General features: G+C 48.5%; 1 protein-coding gene across 1 annotated transcript in view; it reads right to left on the bottom strand.

Annotated features, from left to right (window-relative positions):
• LOC135392803 (serine/threonine-protein kinase haspin-like) overlaps nt 1–13,908 on the bottom strand; it is a 48,317-nt gene extending 34,409 nt beyond the window's left edge. Inside the window, exons 1-2 of the mRNA XM_064623517.1 lie at nt 13,609–13,908; nt 7,116–7,389 (exon numbers count right to left, since the gene is read on the bottom strand). Of these exons, the coding sequence (XP_064479587.1) occupies nt 7,116–7,389; nt 13,609–13,890 (556 nt within the window). The 5' untranslated portion in view covers nt 13,891–13,908. The remainder of the gene's footprint in view (nt 1–7,115; nt 7,390–13,608) is intronic.
• Between the last annotated feature and the right edge of the window lie 1,381 nt (nt 13,909–15,289).

Below are 15,289 nucleotides of genomic sequence, written 5' to 3'. Positions count from 1 at the left end.
TGAGGCTGTGGTCGGTGTGCCTTGTCAGTAAGCGGATCAGCTGTCTTTCTTTCTCTTGGCTTCTCAGGACAGTTGCAGGGGGTTCACGTGCTTCAGCGAGTACCAGGGCGGCTCTTGTTGTCCTGGGAACACCGAGGCACACTCTCAGGCTTGCTGCTAGGATGCTGTTGAGCTTGTTTTCCTGCGTAGGGGTGATGCTGTTGAGGTGGAGGATGCTGGGAGCCAGGCTCTGTCGGATGAGTGCTTGGTGGACGTTGAAGAGGGCCTTGGTGCTGCCCCACCTGTGGCCTGCGATTATCTTCATGATGTTGGTGTACGTCTTGGTGTTGTTTTTCAGCTTTTTTAGCTCTGGGCTCCAGGCTAGCGTCCTGTGCAGGTTGACGCCTAAGAATCTATGGCTGTTTACTCGCACGATTTCTTCTCCTCGTAGCTTGAGGGTGAAGTTCTTCAACCGCTTCTTCGTGAAGGGGATGTATACAGTTTTGTCCGGTGATAGGTCCATTGCTCTCTCTTGGAAGAAGGTTGCAGCTGTTTCCAGTGCTAGCTCAAGAGTCGCTTTAAGTCGGCTGGGATAGCGTCCGTACGCCCACATGCAGACATCGTCGGCATACACAGTGATCTTCACCTCTTTTGGCAGCAAAGGGATCAATTCGACCATGATGATGTTGAAAAGAGTGGGGCTCATCACTCCCCCCTGTGGCAGGCCTTGCTGCGATGACACTGGTACTGTATTTCCTTCTGTTGTCCTCATCACAACTGTTCTGTCACAGAGATACTGGGATATCCAGGTGAAGGCGCGGCCTCCAACTCCTGCACGAAGAAGTCCCTGGCGCACATGGGGATGGCTCACCGTGTCAAAAGCCCGCCGTAGGTCTAGGAATGCCGCCAGGGTGATGTAGGAAAAGGCCATGTTATGCTCAATGTCGGAGATGAGGTCGGTTACACAGTCTGAAGCACAGCGCGCTCTTCTAAAACCAGAGAGTTCTTCCGGGAAAAAGTCGCGTTTTTCCAGCCACCACTGCACTCTTGTGAGCACCATACGTTCCATTGTCTTTCCCACGCAACTCGTCAGGCTTATCGGACGGTAGGAGTTCACTTCAGTTGCTGGCTTGCCTGGCTTTAGTACAGGAATGACTTGTGCGGTTTTCCATTCCTGTGGAAAGTTCCCAGACTGCCATATTTCGTTGAAGAGCGTCAGAAGGTGCTCTGTGGAGGTCGGTCCGAGGTTTGCTAGATGCTTGTACGTGATTTTGTCAGGTCCGGGGGCAGATTTCTTGGTAGCAGCCTTTTGGATTGCTTGGGTGAGCTCTGAAAGGGTGAAATCTGCGTCCAGTTCAGGGGACGCAGGTGGCTGGGTTATGTTGATGTGAACAATCGCAGCCCTTGCAGACTGGGCGTGAAGTGGGCTTGAGGCAGCGATTGATGGCCTTGTTACTGTTGCTAGGAATTCCTGGGCAATCGATTCCTCAGTGGCTCCGTGCATGAGGGCTATGGCGCGGAAAGGGGAGAGCGGCTTTGGGAGTGACTTTAGGCTTTTGACGATGGTCCACAGCTTCGACGGGTGGGCCGATGGTTCCAGTGTAGAGCAGGTGTCTGCCCAGTTTTTCTTGGCCAGCGCTTTTAGTCGCCTACGGATTTTTTCCCGAAGGGCGTTGGCCTCCCTCCAGTGGGCTGAGTCTCCCGAGCGTCTGTAGCGGCGCTCGGCTCTGCGGCGTTGTGCTCGAAGGCGTTCGTACTCCGCATCGATGCGTGAGTACGCAATTGGTAGCGTCACAGTCTTGCTAGCTTTCTTTAGGTTTGCAGTAATCCTAGCTGTGAAAGTAGCTGTGGTCATGGAGGATCGCAGGTTTGCAGTGTTGAGGTGACGGAATTGCATCCAGTTGTAGAGCGTGACGCTCTTCTTCATCTGTGTTGATGTAGATAGGTCGTCACAAATGTAGATAGGAAGGTGATCGCTGCCCTTGGAGTCACAGTCTACTGTCCAGGAGAGCTGGTGCGCAATGTCCTGTGTGCACAACGTCACATCAATGCAGCTGGAGTAGTGAGGACCTCTTAGGAACGTAGGTGAGCCGTCATTCAGCACCGCTAAATCACATTTCATGAAAACCTTTTCCAGTTGGCGGCCTCTGCGGTCCGTTTTTCTACTGCCCCATAAAGGTGAGTGTGCATTGATGTCACCACAGATGATGGCGGGTGCGCTGAGGAAGGATGTCACTGTCCTTATCGCATTAAGATCAGTAGCTTGTCCTGGAGGCATATACACTGCAATCACTGTGAAGCTTCTCGAAGAGGTGCGCACTTTGACGGCGACGTAGTCAATTGTGGTGCTTGTCGCTGCCTGGAGGAGCACGCATTGAATATCCTTTCGCACGGCAACTAACACACGGCTTTTATCACCTGGACACACATATATCACATAATTGGATATCCTGAGGGAGGCAGGAACGTTGCTTCCACAAACGCAAGCACAGGTATTGGATAGCGATGTAGGAAATTGCGCACGTCACTTGCTCGGGCCTGTAAGCTGTTGCAGTTCCACTGCATGATGGTAGCACGCTTGTACACTTTATCCATGACGGGTTTGAGTGATGATTCGTAGGAGATCTGCCTCGAAAGCTAGGACTTGTCTCACCTCGGGAAGTTCTTTGGCGTTGGGCAGACTTTCAACCACTGCTTTGAGGGCTGCTAACAAGAACGGAATGATTTGCACCACTAGGGAAGACTCAGTAGGAGCGTCTTGTGCGTTGCTGGGGCGTGTGCCGCGTGCACTTGCTGTTGCGAGGGGCTGTCGCTGTTCTGCAGGCTGTGGAACATCCCAAACACTTCTCGAGGGCTGTGATGCTGGTTGGGATGAGGAGCTTTTCCCAGAGGACTTTCTTTGACGATTCACCTTCGGCGGCCTTTGGGGGAGCGGAGGAAATTGTTCCTGTGAGTTCTGGGAAGATGATGGCAGATGCATTGCTTGTTGCTTGTTTGCGATGGCTTTGGATTGTGCCGTTGCTGTGGCCTTTTCACGTCCCGTCTGCTGCTTGGGTGTAGGCTCGCCATAAGCTTCAGCTTTTACTGCTGCGAGTGCAGCTTTACGTCGCAGACAGCCGCCGTACGTGGCAGCGTGAGATCCATGGCAGTTGGCGCACTTCTTTTCCCGTCGTGAGGTGCACTCACGGTGGTTGTGGGGTCCGGCGCAGATTTTGCATCGGGTTGAACCTCTGCAGTTCCTGGCAAGGTGGCCGAATCGCATACAGTTGTGGCATTGTGTCGGCGAAAAGTACTCGTGAACCCTGTAGGTGTCAAACCCAAGGGTGATGGTTTCAGGCATCTTGATGTCAGACTTGAAAGTGAGGATTATGCTAGCTGAGTTTTTCACTTGCATTTCACCACTGTCACGTTCACGGAAGGCTTTCTGGCGCCGCACGTCAATCACTCCGATGGGACGCAGGAACTCGAGGAGTTTCTCGTCTGTATAGCGGGCACGTAGGCCCATCACCTTGCCAACATTCCTGGCGTAGGAATCAGCAACACGGGTAGTCACGGCAATGGCCGCTAGGCTTGTGAGTGCTAGGAGAGCTTTTGCAGCAGGCAGCGAGGCAACGGATACAATGAGGCTTCCGTCCTTGGCGATGCGGTGGCTTTTGATCGTCTCCTGTGTGGCTTGGAGGACTTCTTTTGCTATGATGTTGGGGTTCGCGTGCAGGAAGGATTCATCTGGGTTCACCGGGCGGAGTATGACGGGTATCCCGGCTTTTCGGTTCTTCTTGTGAATAACAGTGACGAAACCGTCGTCATCTTCCATGTTCTCGTGCTGGCTCTCGTTGTCGCGGTTCTGACTAGCAGAACGTGACGAGGCTTCCGATGAAGAACTTTCGCTCCTCACCTTGCGCTTCTTCTGTGGAGTCGGCGGAGTGACGCCTCCTTGTACCGTTACTCGAGTAGGGGTCCCTGGCCTTCGGGCGTGCTCGGGAACCATGTCGCTAGCCATGCTTTTCAGCTGGCTTGCTAGTAGCACAGGAAAACACGATAAATGAAGCCCTGAGAAGGGCTGTTTACTGGGTATGGGGACCGCTTGCGAGCAAGCGGGCCTCCAAGGCAGGGAAGTAGCAAAACACGTCTTCACTCAACCAGAGCAAAGAGGGGAATCAACAGGGCTCAAGACCGAACTCAGCGAGCATTCTTGGAACACGGGGCATTGTTTCGACTACGATAACGCGGTGACCTTGGCATGCGAGCAAAGACTGGGACCGAGGAAGCTCCTGGAATCGTGGCACATACGCGCTGATCCCGTGCATTGTAACAAAAACCGTGGCCCCCTTCTCGAACAATACTGTCATCTCCTTAAATAGCGACTGGTTGTCTGCTCTCCCGCTCAGTCTTGCACTGATGATGCCCGTCGTATGACAGGCGAAACGTCTGCTTAAAGTTTGTTTGTTTGTTACGTTAAGTCGGAGTCCGCTTCTTTCTTTCGTTATATTTATTTATTGATTTATTTATTTGCGTACGCAAGTGATAGCGTTGGTGGTTCTGCGCACGCGCAATCCATAAACAGAGCTTTGTGCATTGCGCAGAACCACCACGAACGCAACGACGACTGCGTAAGATGTACTAAAACTACGTATTATTTGCCGCTCAGGCATGCAATAGCGCCTACACTTTAAAAACAGTGCTTCAGCGCATAGCACGCTGTGCGCCAACCATTGCCACGAATGATAGCGTTACTGCTTCTGATTCGAGGAGAGAGAGGGGCGTACGCCTTTTTGTGGCAATTTAGATATATGGCAATTGTCACAAAAAGGCGTACGCCCTCCTCTCTCCTCGAAACAGAAGCGATAACCCTATCATTCGCGGCAATAGTTGGCGCACAGTGTGCATTGCGGTGAAGTTCTGTTTTTAGAGTGTACATAAAAGTCATGGTCCTCCGGGACCTGAACCTCGACCTACATGACTGCCTGTCTGGTATGCTACGCCTTATCCTGCACTCTTAAAAACGAACTTCACCACATAGCACGCTGCTAGCCAACTATCATCCCGAATGACAACGCGTTCTCGCCGTAGATTTGTTGAAAACGGGAGGCGAAGCCTATTTCGTGCTTATTGTGCACTGCACAGAATACGCTCCGCCCGCGGTTTTCAGCAAATCATGGGCGAGAACCTTGTCATTCGGGATGCTGGTTGGCTAGGAGCGTGCTATGTGTGAAGTTCATTTCTAAGAGTGTGAGTTACGTTGAGTCATACAGGGGACGGAGGCATTTCACAGCCCCTAACCGCTTTTTTTGTTCTCAGCAAAATCAGTTTTTGGACTAGTTGGTTGACATCTAGAAACCCATAGAAGTTCTAATGCGTCACTCAACATCGCGTAGGAAAAGTGCTAGAGTTCGTCCCAAAGGTTACCCTAAACATTCTCCGTGTCTAAGTTCCGGTAGCGGTTGACCTTGCTGTGGCGTTGTTTCGTACCATAAATATACCAGTGCGTTTCTGTCCTCTTCCCGAATAGTGATCTGTAAAAACGCCTTCTGAACATCGGCTATTCGTGCAACAGGATGCAATCGGAAATTGAGAAGAACAGCCACGATAGATGGGTGTGACACTATTCTTATGGTTTTCTAGTGTGCGACTTGAGTGTGATGTTTGATACGTCCTTATCTTTCATAGAACATGCCTCTTCGTTCGTACGCGCCTGTCTGCGATTACTTGGAGTTATATTTCGAACCACACGAGAATTCAAAAATCCTTTAGGTTTTTTGCAACTTTATTGCTCTATTGTGAGACCTATGACCGTATTTGCCAGTACTGTTCGGATATTTCACTATATCTAATGAAGTTGAAAACAGAGAAAATTTGTTATGCTGTATTATGACACTTATGTTGGCAGACGTTAATACTATTTTTATTCTCGTATGTTGAATCATTTGAGTTAGTTCGCAGTTAGACTGTCACTTTCCGACGTCTTGTTTTTGTATAAATTGATCAATGGTTGAATTAATTGTTCTCATCTTTTATCCACGTTGTATTTCAATTCCTCGTTTCATACTACAAGGCAACGTGCATTATTTTATCCCCTGCTGATCATTCAATGTTGCCCACTTTTCGTATGCAGTCTCTGTACAATAGAATTTCTTGTAATGAGATTTATATTTCTATGGACTTTCAACATTTCAAGAGTAGATCTTGTGGCCTGTTAAATGATCTTTTGCTTATATGAGCTTATTTCGTGCCTGTTACTGTACGTTCCGACTGCCCCTTATAGGCTGTCTCACAGCTGTTGGCAGGCACCTTTAAGAGAAATCAAATCAAATCAAATTATGTTGGGCGTCATTCGGTCATCCCTTATATGACGGCATGTAATATGTGTGTTCTTTCTCCGTACCGTCAATCATGCCCTCTGAACCCTTCTCTGAGGCAAACGAGATAAGGTACTCTCGGATCGCGTTGTCATATGGCTTCATCAGTCCAGGTAATTACATAGGTTGTTTAGTAACTCACGAGAAATTCGTTTGTTGTCACCAATTGACACGACTGCATTCCATGGCAGAGCAACCATGCACCTGTCACGTTTTCGAACTCCTCCAATAACCGGGTTACGTTCTTGGTCCTCTGCCTTGTTCGCGCGAATGCCGATGCTATCTACATTCCATATGCGTTCCATCATGTCATTTAACTCCCTCTCCGGGAGTTGGACTCGCGTGTAACACCAACGTCACTCGCGGTATGCGACACTCTATGAGAATTGCTTGGTCCCTGGCCAAATCCGGCCCACCAACGCTCTGCCCTCGAAGCTCTTTTGACCACATTGGACGCCATAGGACTCCGATCTTTATTGTGAAGGGGCTCATTATTTCATTCCCCCACATCACCACCGGCGATGGGGTAGAGTATCGCCCCTGGCGATGAAACTCCCCATTCATCGTCACAAAATAAAGTTGTTGAACACATACAGGAGAGTCATGTCTGAATCTCTCCTATGTTCCTGCTTTAACGTACCCAGAGCTCATTCTTGATTCTCATTCGTTCGCACATTAACTGGGACCATATAGGTGGCGCCTATCGATATTCCACGAGACGCGGAATGCTACTCACGTTATACGAAAAATGTACGCAGCACAGGGGTATCCTATACTTACGAGAGTCACCGGCAGGAGCTCGTTCCGGTTGCAACGCAACGAAACAGTCGTATCCCTCAGTGACAGGGGCCGTAGGGGAGCTCTCGTCGTCATCGCTGGCGAACTCCACGTGCCTACGCTCGCGACTCAGTAGAGGATACTCTTCCGGTGCAGAAGCCATCGTGGGAGCTGACGAACGATGGCTGCCCAGTCCGCCAGACATATGTAACGCTGCCAAGGTGAACAGCAGCAAGACAGCCGTGAGGATGCCGCCACAGGACAGGTAGAAGAGCACCTATACAGATCGGACGTTGATATAACTAACTTGATATACTTGTGGCCATATCAAGCATTGTTTGTAATTGTTTCTTTGCCCGCATTGCAATTCTCTGAAGACCACACCTAGTGTCTGTGAATCCGATAGGCTTCTGACCTCTCGCTATATGGCAAAATTGCTCTGTCTATGGTCACATTCAGTCCACCAGCGCTCTGCCCTAAAAGCCCGAGTAACGTTTTCGGAAAACGTCGGACATTGGTCTTTGCTATGAAACCATCGACGAAATAACTGCGAGCAATGGTGTCGAAATTGCGTGAAATGGAATTGCGTAAAACATTCCAATTATCACGGTCGAAATAAAGGCATTGTCGTTTGTTTGTAGTGATAAGCTATTATGCGTGTTATTTTTTATTTCAATTTTTTTAAACTTTGGTGATGATGGTAATTCGTGTTTTATTGGTGCGTCGGCAACTAAGGCATTAAAGGGGCCGTAAACAGGCCACCAAACATTTCTGAAATAATGATACCCCATGAATGAACGCAGATAATAATACCCAAATATACATTTCGTTTGGCTCATGCCAGCTCATTGACCCATATAACTGCTTTCAAAGATGAGTAACCAGCGAGCCTCTCTCCACCACGCATACGTCACGTGGCTATATAGCGTTTTGCCGTCGAATCGGGGGGCCGAGCTGCGCACATGACGTTTCAAATTACCAGCCAATAAACATACTTCGTTATCAGTTGTGAGTCGGAGCGCTCAGTTTGTGTGAAACGACGTTTTGCGCTCCGTGGTTCCGAAATTCAACGTCATGACATCTTCAACATCTCCGGCTGGCGCAAACGTCAACAGTTGGGCTGCTATCACATGACGCGATTCCAACCCGGGTTCCTCCCAGTCACGACGTGACATGGCCAACACGCTGTCCACTGTACCACGCGAGCTGGTGACGCGATGCCGCGTGGCTCAAACCAAAGTACGGCAGCCCAGTTGTTGGAACCATTCGAAGATGATGAAGATGTTCCATCGCGCACCTACTATGGCGGGCTAGAAGGAGTGGTGTGCCGAGCGCCTAATCTAATGCATGGGGAGCGCGTGGTCACGGCCGTGGACAAGATGGCGGCGAATTGCACGAGCTTTTGCGCTGTCGCTCGCAGCGCGCCACGCGGAAAGGCAAATTTTTGTGGGGCTCACAAACGCTCCTGTGTTGCGAGTCGACCACGTGCTGTTCCTGCAGCACAGATCCGCGCCGGCTGAAAAGCCTAAATGTAGTTGTACAGCCCATCTGCGCCAAAAGTCGCGAGTGCTCGCGCAAGGTCTTCTCTCTGGTTGTTTATTTAGTTTTCATGCGCAAATATAGCTCGTCCGGGACGTTGAACGATTGCTGCGTAAGGCATTCTGTGAGATGAGACGCATTAAAGCAAATATTCCCTTGCCGCAGTAAGAACACTGTGAGACGTAAAATTTTTAGGAATGCCCAGTACGGGTCGGCTAGCTACCAATGCATACACCCATAGAGATTGATTAATAAACACCCAAGGTACGGGATATTCCTCTAGTTCTGGGTGTCGAATGCGCCCGCAACTTGTTTTGGCTCAGTAACCCTATGCTTCGGAATTTTTACGTTTTGCCGTTTCTTGGCAACGCAATCCCTTGTCCGTGCAAAGGATCGCTCCTGATTTTCTGTTTCATACTACGTTTGCCGTCGCCACTCCTGCTGCCCTTTCCGTCAGCGATTATATCCGTTCTGTTGATTTCGCAAAAGCGAGAACACACGGTGAAACAGCCGTGTCTACTTCAGACAAGTTGACAATACCAAGTGGTGGTTTATTTTCAGCAGATATGGACACCAGTATCAGTATAGACGATAATTCTCCGAATATTATTTAGGAGCTTTTGGTTGAATTGGAACGTCGGTGGAAATGGGCGTTTGGAGGATATGATCTGCTACCGTCGCTGTCTGGCGAATTAGATATCGACGTTCCCACGACAGGATTTATTTGGTGTGTCCCTGGAGGCCGGAATCGTCATAACAATCCGAGACGGACATAGCGTCTGAAGAGACAATCGACAAGGAGGCTAAACCTTGTACTAATTGGATAGGAATACTGGATAATGCGTACTCAGGAAAATAAATATCCTCAGTCAGCATAATGTACAGCAGGCCATGCCAGTCACCTGTAACTGCTTACATGAAAAGCCAGTCATATTAACGATGAACAGAAAGTTCGTTACGCACTGCACCAAGCTAACCACGTAAAAACGGGTCTCCACGGGTCGCCCTCAAGGGTCCCTGGGCAACGGGTGCCCTTAGGGCGAAGTTGCGGGTGGTTTGGGAATACGGCCCATAGAGGTGCTATGTGCGATCATTTTTTCGGTCCTCATAAACTGTCTTCTGTAAGCGTCGCTTAATACTTCAAAGGTTCCTCAACTTTGAATTGCCCCTCAACCATGACTACCAAACGCTGGTGAACGTTGAGGAGTTCATGCTACATCACTGATATCAAAATGATATCAAAAATGCCTCAGGTATGTATATGTAAAATGATCACAGGGTTTGAGCCCCGTACGACTTTCCCCTGTTGCACTCGAAGAGGTTGCGGTTGACAATATCGTTTCCGAAACCGCACTTGTCAGGGCATATACAGCCTAACCATGCTGCTTAACCATGAAACCGTAGAGGCGCGGCTTATTTCATTGCACTGTGGTTCAAGGCCACAGGCAGTTCGTGTAGCTTTTCGCAGTCAATTGCTATTAAAAGTTGAAAGATGAAAGTCACTGAAGAGGTTAGCCAGCTGTAGGATTCAAACCCACATCTTCTGGATTACCGGTTCTGGATTCCAGCCTCAGAACATCAGTTCTCTCATGCTATTAAAAGTGTTCGTCGCGGAGAGAAGAAGCTCTCTTCCGCAACTTTGAATATGCTACTGAATATTAAAACAATATCTGAAACAGTGCAGTAACCTGTATGAGTAACACACACACGATCTGTACTGTCACTGGGCGCATTAGGCCAGGACACAATGCTTGTTATTCTTCGTCACCCTCAATCTCCTTTGATGGGGAAATCAAATCGTGCCTTTTTGTGACAGCTCTACACGAACCGTCTCCTTTCGTACGCTTTGAGATGTACTGCATGGGACACATTTCATTACCCAGTAGTTTGACGGCTCGCGTTGGTTTCGCCATCCACCAATATGCTCTACCAAAACTGTGTTCGAAACAGGCAATAATATGCCTCATGATGACTTTTTATTTGGGATACGCACCTTTGCCTCAGCTGCCAATGCAAGACCGCCCATCACAGTACACATCGATACTAACTCACTTAATTGATACGCCGCATAATTTTGTATGTGTAAAAAGCCGTGCGGCAGTCTAAAGTTTCTATTTGTGTGCTTCACCAGTCGTGCAAATGATGTTCGCACATTACCGTTTCTGCTTATGTTTGCCATATACATGTTGATGGAAACACGATTTGTCTTTGAGAGTGCATTTGTTGCAGCTGCCGAGACCGACAGCACGTGCGTATAAGACAGCTATGAGCACGCGCACGCTTCGCTTTTATTTATTTTGTATTTTCGGTAGATTCCATCTATTTTTCTCATGCGCTGCACTCCGGAGCGCGCTCAGATGCTGTTCACATACCCTATCACGTGAGGGTGAGGGCGCCGGAAACGACAGCGCAAGCAGCCCGTGGTAGCCACCTGTCGGCAGGCCCATCGTCCCGACCCGACTTCATCCTTCGCTCAGCACACCATTCATTCTAGCCCGCCATACACCTACCTAAGATTCCGGAACTGTAGTCCCGGATATTCATTCGCGCTCGTGGTGTGCTGCGTGCTACTGCCCAGAAAACGTAGTGCGCGTATGATACCTAAATTAAACGCATTTCTTTTTCAGTTTGAGGCTGTAACTGTTTAGATTTTGAATAGAAGAGGATTCACGTTCATCTAGTCCAATTCCGCATTCGAAATAAAATCATACGTGGAACACTCGATCGTAATTAGTGAGGAAAGCGCTACGTCAAAATGACGCAAAGTTAGAGCGCGGGGCGGAGCTAAAATGCGAAAGAGTGCAGTGAATATTTCATCCGTATGCAAGCGCCTTTTGTTTTTGAGCGTTAGTAAGTGCAAGGAGTTTTCACTGCATAAGTTTCAATAATATAACACAAAGAAATGTGCACCTTTTGTACCTGTTTACGGCCCCTTTAATGAAACCATTTTCATTTTCTGGTGTTCTATCGCTCATCGCAAAGATCCGCAGAGAGCAGCACATGCTCCTGCCCCCATGAAAGATAGAAGGTCGAAAAAAAGAGGGCAGGAAAAAAGAGGCGGAATCATTTTTGTTTGCCGCTTATCAACGTATGGTGCAATGTCAACCGCCTTGTTATCGGCACGTCTTGTGCTGCACGACGGTTCGGCGATAAATTGTACTAGCTTCGTAGGGGCAGGAGCATGTCCTGCCCTCCGCGCGTCTTTGCGACTGATTTTGTGCGCCGTTGAATACCCGAAACTCTGAAGCCTCAATTTCGGGACTTTTTTTGGGCAGTTCCATTTGCAATATCGAGCGGATTTCTTGGTGGATCCGACTAAGTTCGCTACGGGCTCTCTAATTCTGTAAAAAAAAACGTTAGGTTGACTTGGGAAAATTTGGAGTTCTATTAAAGAAATTCAATTTATTTTAATTAAAATCAAATGAAAATATTTTTTCAAGGTGGCAAATTCAGTTGCCACACAAATGCCGTTTACCACGTATTTTTCCGTCGCCCCGTTTTTTTATAAAGTCCGAATGACACGTTTTTTGAAACACCCTGTATATATCTTTCTTCTTTTTTTTCAGTAAGTGATGTGTTCTACTTTCTGGGACGTTATCCTAATCATGTTTGACTGGTGAACCTTTCCATTATGAAAAATGGTTCAGCGTATTGGCAACATCTGCTCCTTTGGGTGTTGTCTGTCTGTTCCTGTTGCTTGGTGTGCGAGCTAGAGGAAATAGCCCCCGAAAAACGGAGCGTGGTCAAGAACCGAGGATATTTCGAGGTCACTGCGCCTGGAATAAAGTAAATGTGAAGGCGAGAGAGAGAAGAAAGCAGCTGTTGTTCTCCTTCGAGGGCAAGGGAGAAAGAGCGTTTGCGGCAAAATGACCCCCAAACCTGCCGTCTTTCGCAGGCAACGTCCTCGTGCAATGTTGGCTCTGTCCGTTATCAGAAAACGGCAAGTGCATCAGCGGTCCAAAGTGAACAATCTACGCAGAATATACAGGGTGTCCCAGAAAACGTGTCATTGATTTATAATAAAAAACTACGCCACCTAGAATCATGCGGTCAACGGCATTTGTTCTTATTAAGTTTTTGCCACCTTGTAAAGTTAATGTCATGTACCCCAAGTTTAATTATGCAAATATTTGCGAACTGAACTCAGAAATTTGCCAAGGGAAGGTCACTTTTTTACCCCACCAATATGAAGAGCGTGTCGAATTCACGCAAATTCATGATAATTGACAGTGATATTCACGAGCTATCCCATCGGAAAAAATAGCCGAATATCATGCTTTTCGGAGCACCGGGCCATAACGCGCGATGTCTTTCTGAGCGCAATCGCTCGCAGTCCGACGAAAGGAGGTTCCGAAGCCAGCCCAAAGAGTGATAGTAGAAAAAGTAACAGTTTCTAAAATTGGGAGAGAGAAAGCATTATCCCAGCGAAAGTCGGACGTGATAAGCCGTTCCTGTTTTATATCTTTCTGCGATGTCGGGGAGGGCTGGGTTTCCAACCTCCTTTCGTCGGACTGACAAAGATTGCGTTGAAAAATTCATCGTGCGCTATTCTGTGCGACCTCCGTACAGCATGATGTTCGGCCATTTTTCCCAATGGGGCAGCTCCTAAATATCCCTGTCAATTATCATTAATTTGAGTAAATTAGACACGCTCTTCACATTGGTGGGGTAAAAAAGTGACCTTTACTAGGCAAATTTCCGACTTAAGCTCGCAAAAATTTACATACGTACGTTACACGACATTCACATGAGGAGGTGGCAAAAACCCAGTAAGAACATATACCGTCGACCGCATGACTCTAGGTGGTGTAGTTTTTTTATTATAATTCAATGACACGTTTTCTGGGACACCCTGTATGCACATCCACAACTATGCACAACCATGTAGTGTCTGCTTCTTTTACAAGGGATTCATGCAGACACTAAACTGAAACCGATTACATATCGCAAGACTCACCCGGTTCGCGTGCAAAAACCTCAGGACATCGTAGAGCATATTCGCCGGGGCACGTTTCACTGTGGTCCTCTGCGCTGGCATGGTTACGACAGTTGCATTGTCCTCTGTTGTTCCGAGTGACTCTTGTCTCTGTTGCTGAAGGCGACGCCGCTCCAGGACACGGTAGGTGTCGTAGTCGGGGAGGTCCGAAATGTGGCCTTCCAAATGCTTGGAATTCGAGTATGTTGCTGCGACAAGGCAGAACACCACCAACAGCATCCAACTTCTCATTGGAACAGACATGTTGCAAATGAACACTGCTTCTTCTTCTCCTGTCCCGTGTAGAATGGCTATAGAATGGCCAAATTCTTCTTCTTCGTTGTCAAAAGGTTCACCTCGTGAGCGGATGCAGTTCTACTTCTTCATCATGAGTCTCTAGCCGTGTTTACGTGAATACGACACAAGCGTGTCGAATCAAGTCGAAACCGGAGAGAAGACGATGCGCTACCGTTTACATGGATGCGTATCGAGTCCAGGCCGGAGGTAGTGCCACGCCGTGTCATATCGGAAAGTTAGAGGAGCACTTGCGCAAATACTGCCGTTTCCGGTTTCCGGCTACATTCGCACCGAACGTAAAAACGTCGAAAACGCAGCATCTAAGCCCGATTTTCAAGCGTACTTCGGAATGAACTCTGCTTTATGGCTGCAAGCCCTGCTCCATCCGTCAGTGTAGACCAACCTACATATCCAAAACGGAGCGTGACTGGGAATTCACTATTATCACCATTTTGTCATCCCGACTAGGAGTAGCGGACGACGCAACAAGCCCGCAGCCGAACGCCCCTTCCCCCCATAATCCTCTCTTCTTCCCTGTATGGGTATCGTCTGTATACATGCACAATCTGAACGCGCATCCACCGTTTGGATCGACCTCTGTTTAGCGTATTTAATACGATACGCTCTCCTACCGAATTGAACCGTTTACATGGGTGGATTCGATTCGACAACTGGATACGATACGCTTGTGTCGTATTGATGTAAACCCGACTTCTGGCCGTCGTCCACCAATGGAGATTAACCAGTTCAGTGACCCAACGTTTTACTGTTCAGGTCGCCCTCAGCTCTCCTCGGTAGCTCAGTCGGTAATGTGTTGGCTTGCTAGAGCTCAAGATCGCGGGTTTGATCCCAGTCGAGGACGGCAGCAATGTGTGGGAGGTAAGCATTTCTTCCAGCACCGTGTGTCGGAGACTTCCAGCGCACGTCAAAAGAACCCCAGGTGACCGAAATTATCCGCAGTCCTACCTTGTGGCACGTGCAGCATGTCGCCACACTAGGCAGACAAACCTTGCGTGGAACATCGCCGAACCAGTATTATTACATTATTATATTCAGGCCGACCGCTTCAAGCGAGTGTTTTCGAACGAGTCATACGGGCACAGACTTGCCTTGGTGGGACGTAGGACTAGCGGCATACTTGTCTGGGATAGAGAACTCGCGCTTTGTCTTATCTGAAACCCCCAGATGTTGCAAGATTGTTTCTTCCGACAAATATACTCGTACGGCATACTGCCCACCTTCAAACACAATAGTGATACAGCTTCCTCCGCGGCGGCCAAACCAATACGGGCTGCTGTATCATTGAATGAGGGCTTCAGACAAATGTGTCGCTAGCAGCACCTTGGTTACTTGAAACCTCCAGGCA

Source organism: Ornithodoros turicata, chromosome 4 (assembly GCF_037126465.1).
Source record: "Ornithodoros turicata isolate Travis chromosome 4, ASM3712646v1, whole genome shotgun sequence".
Lineage (NCBI taxonomy): Eukaryota > Metazoa > Arthropoda > Arachnida > Ixodida > Argasidae > Ornithodoros > Ornithodoros turicata.
The sequence above is the reverse complement of the archived record's forward strand: the minus strand, read 5'-3'. Positions and strand labels throughout refer to the sequence as shown.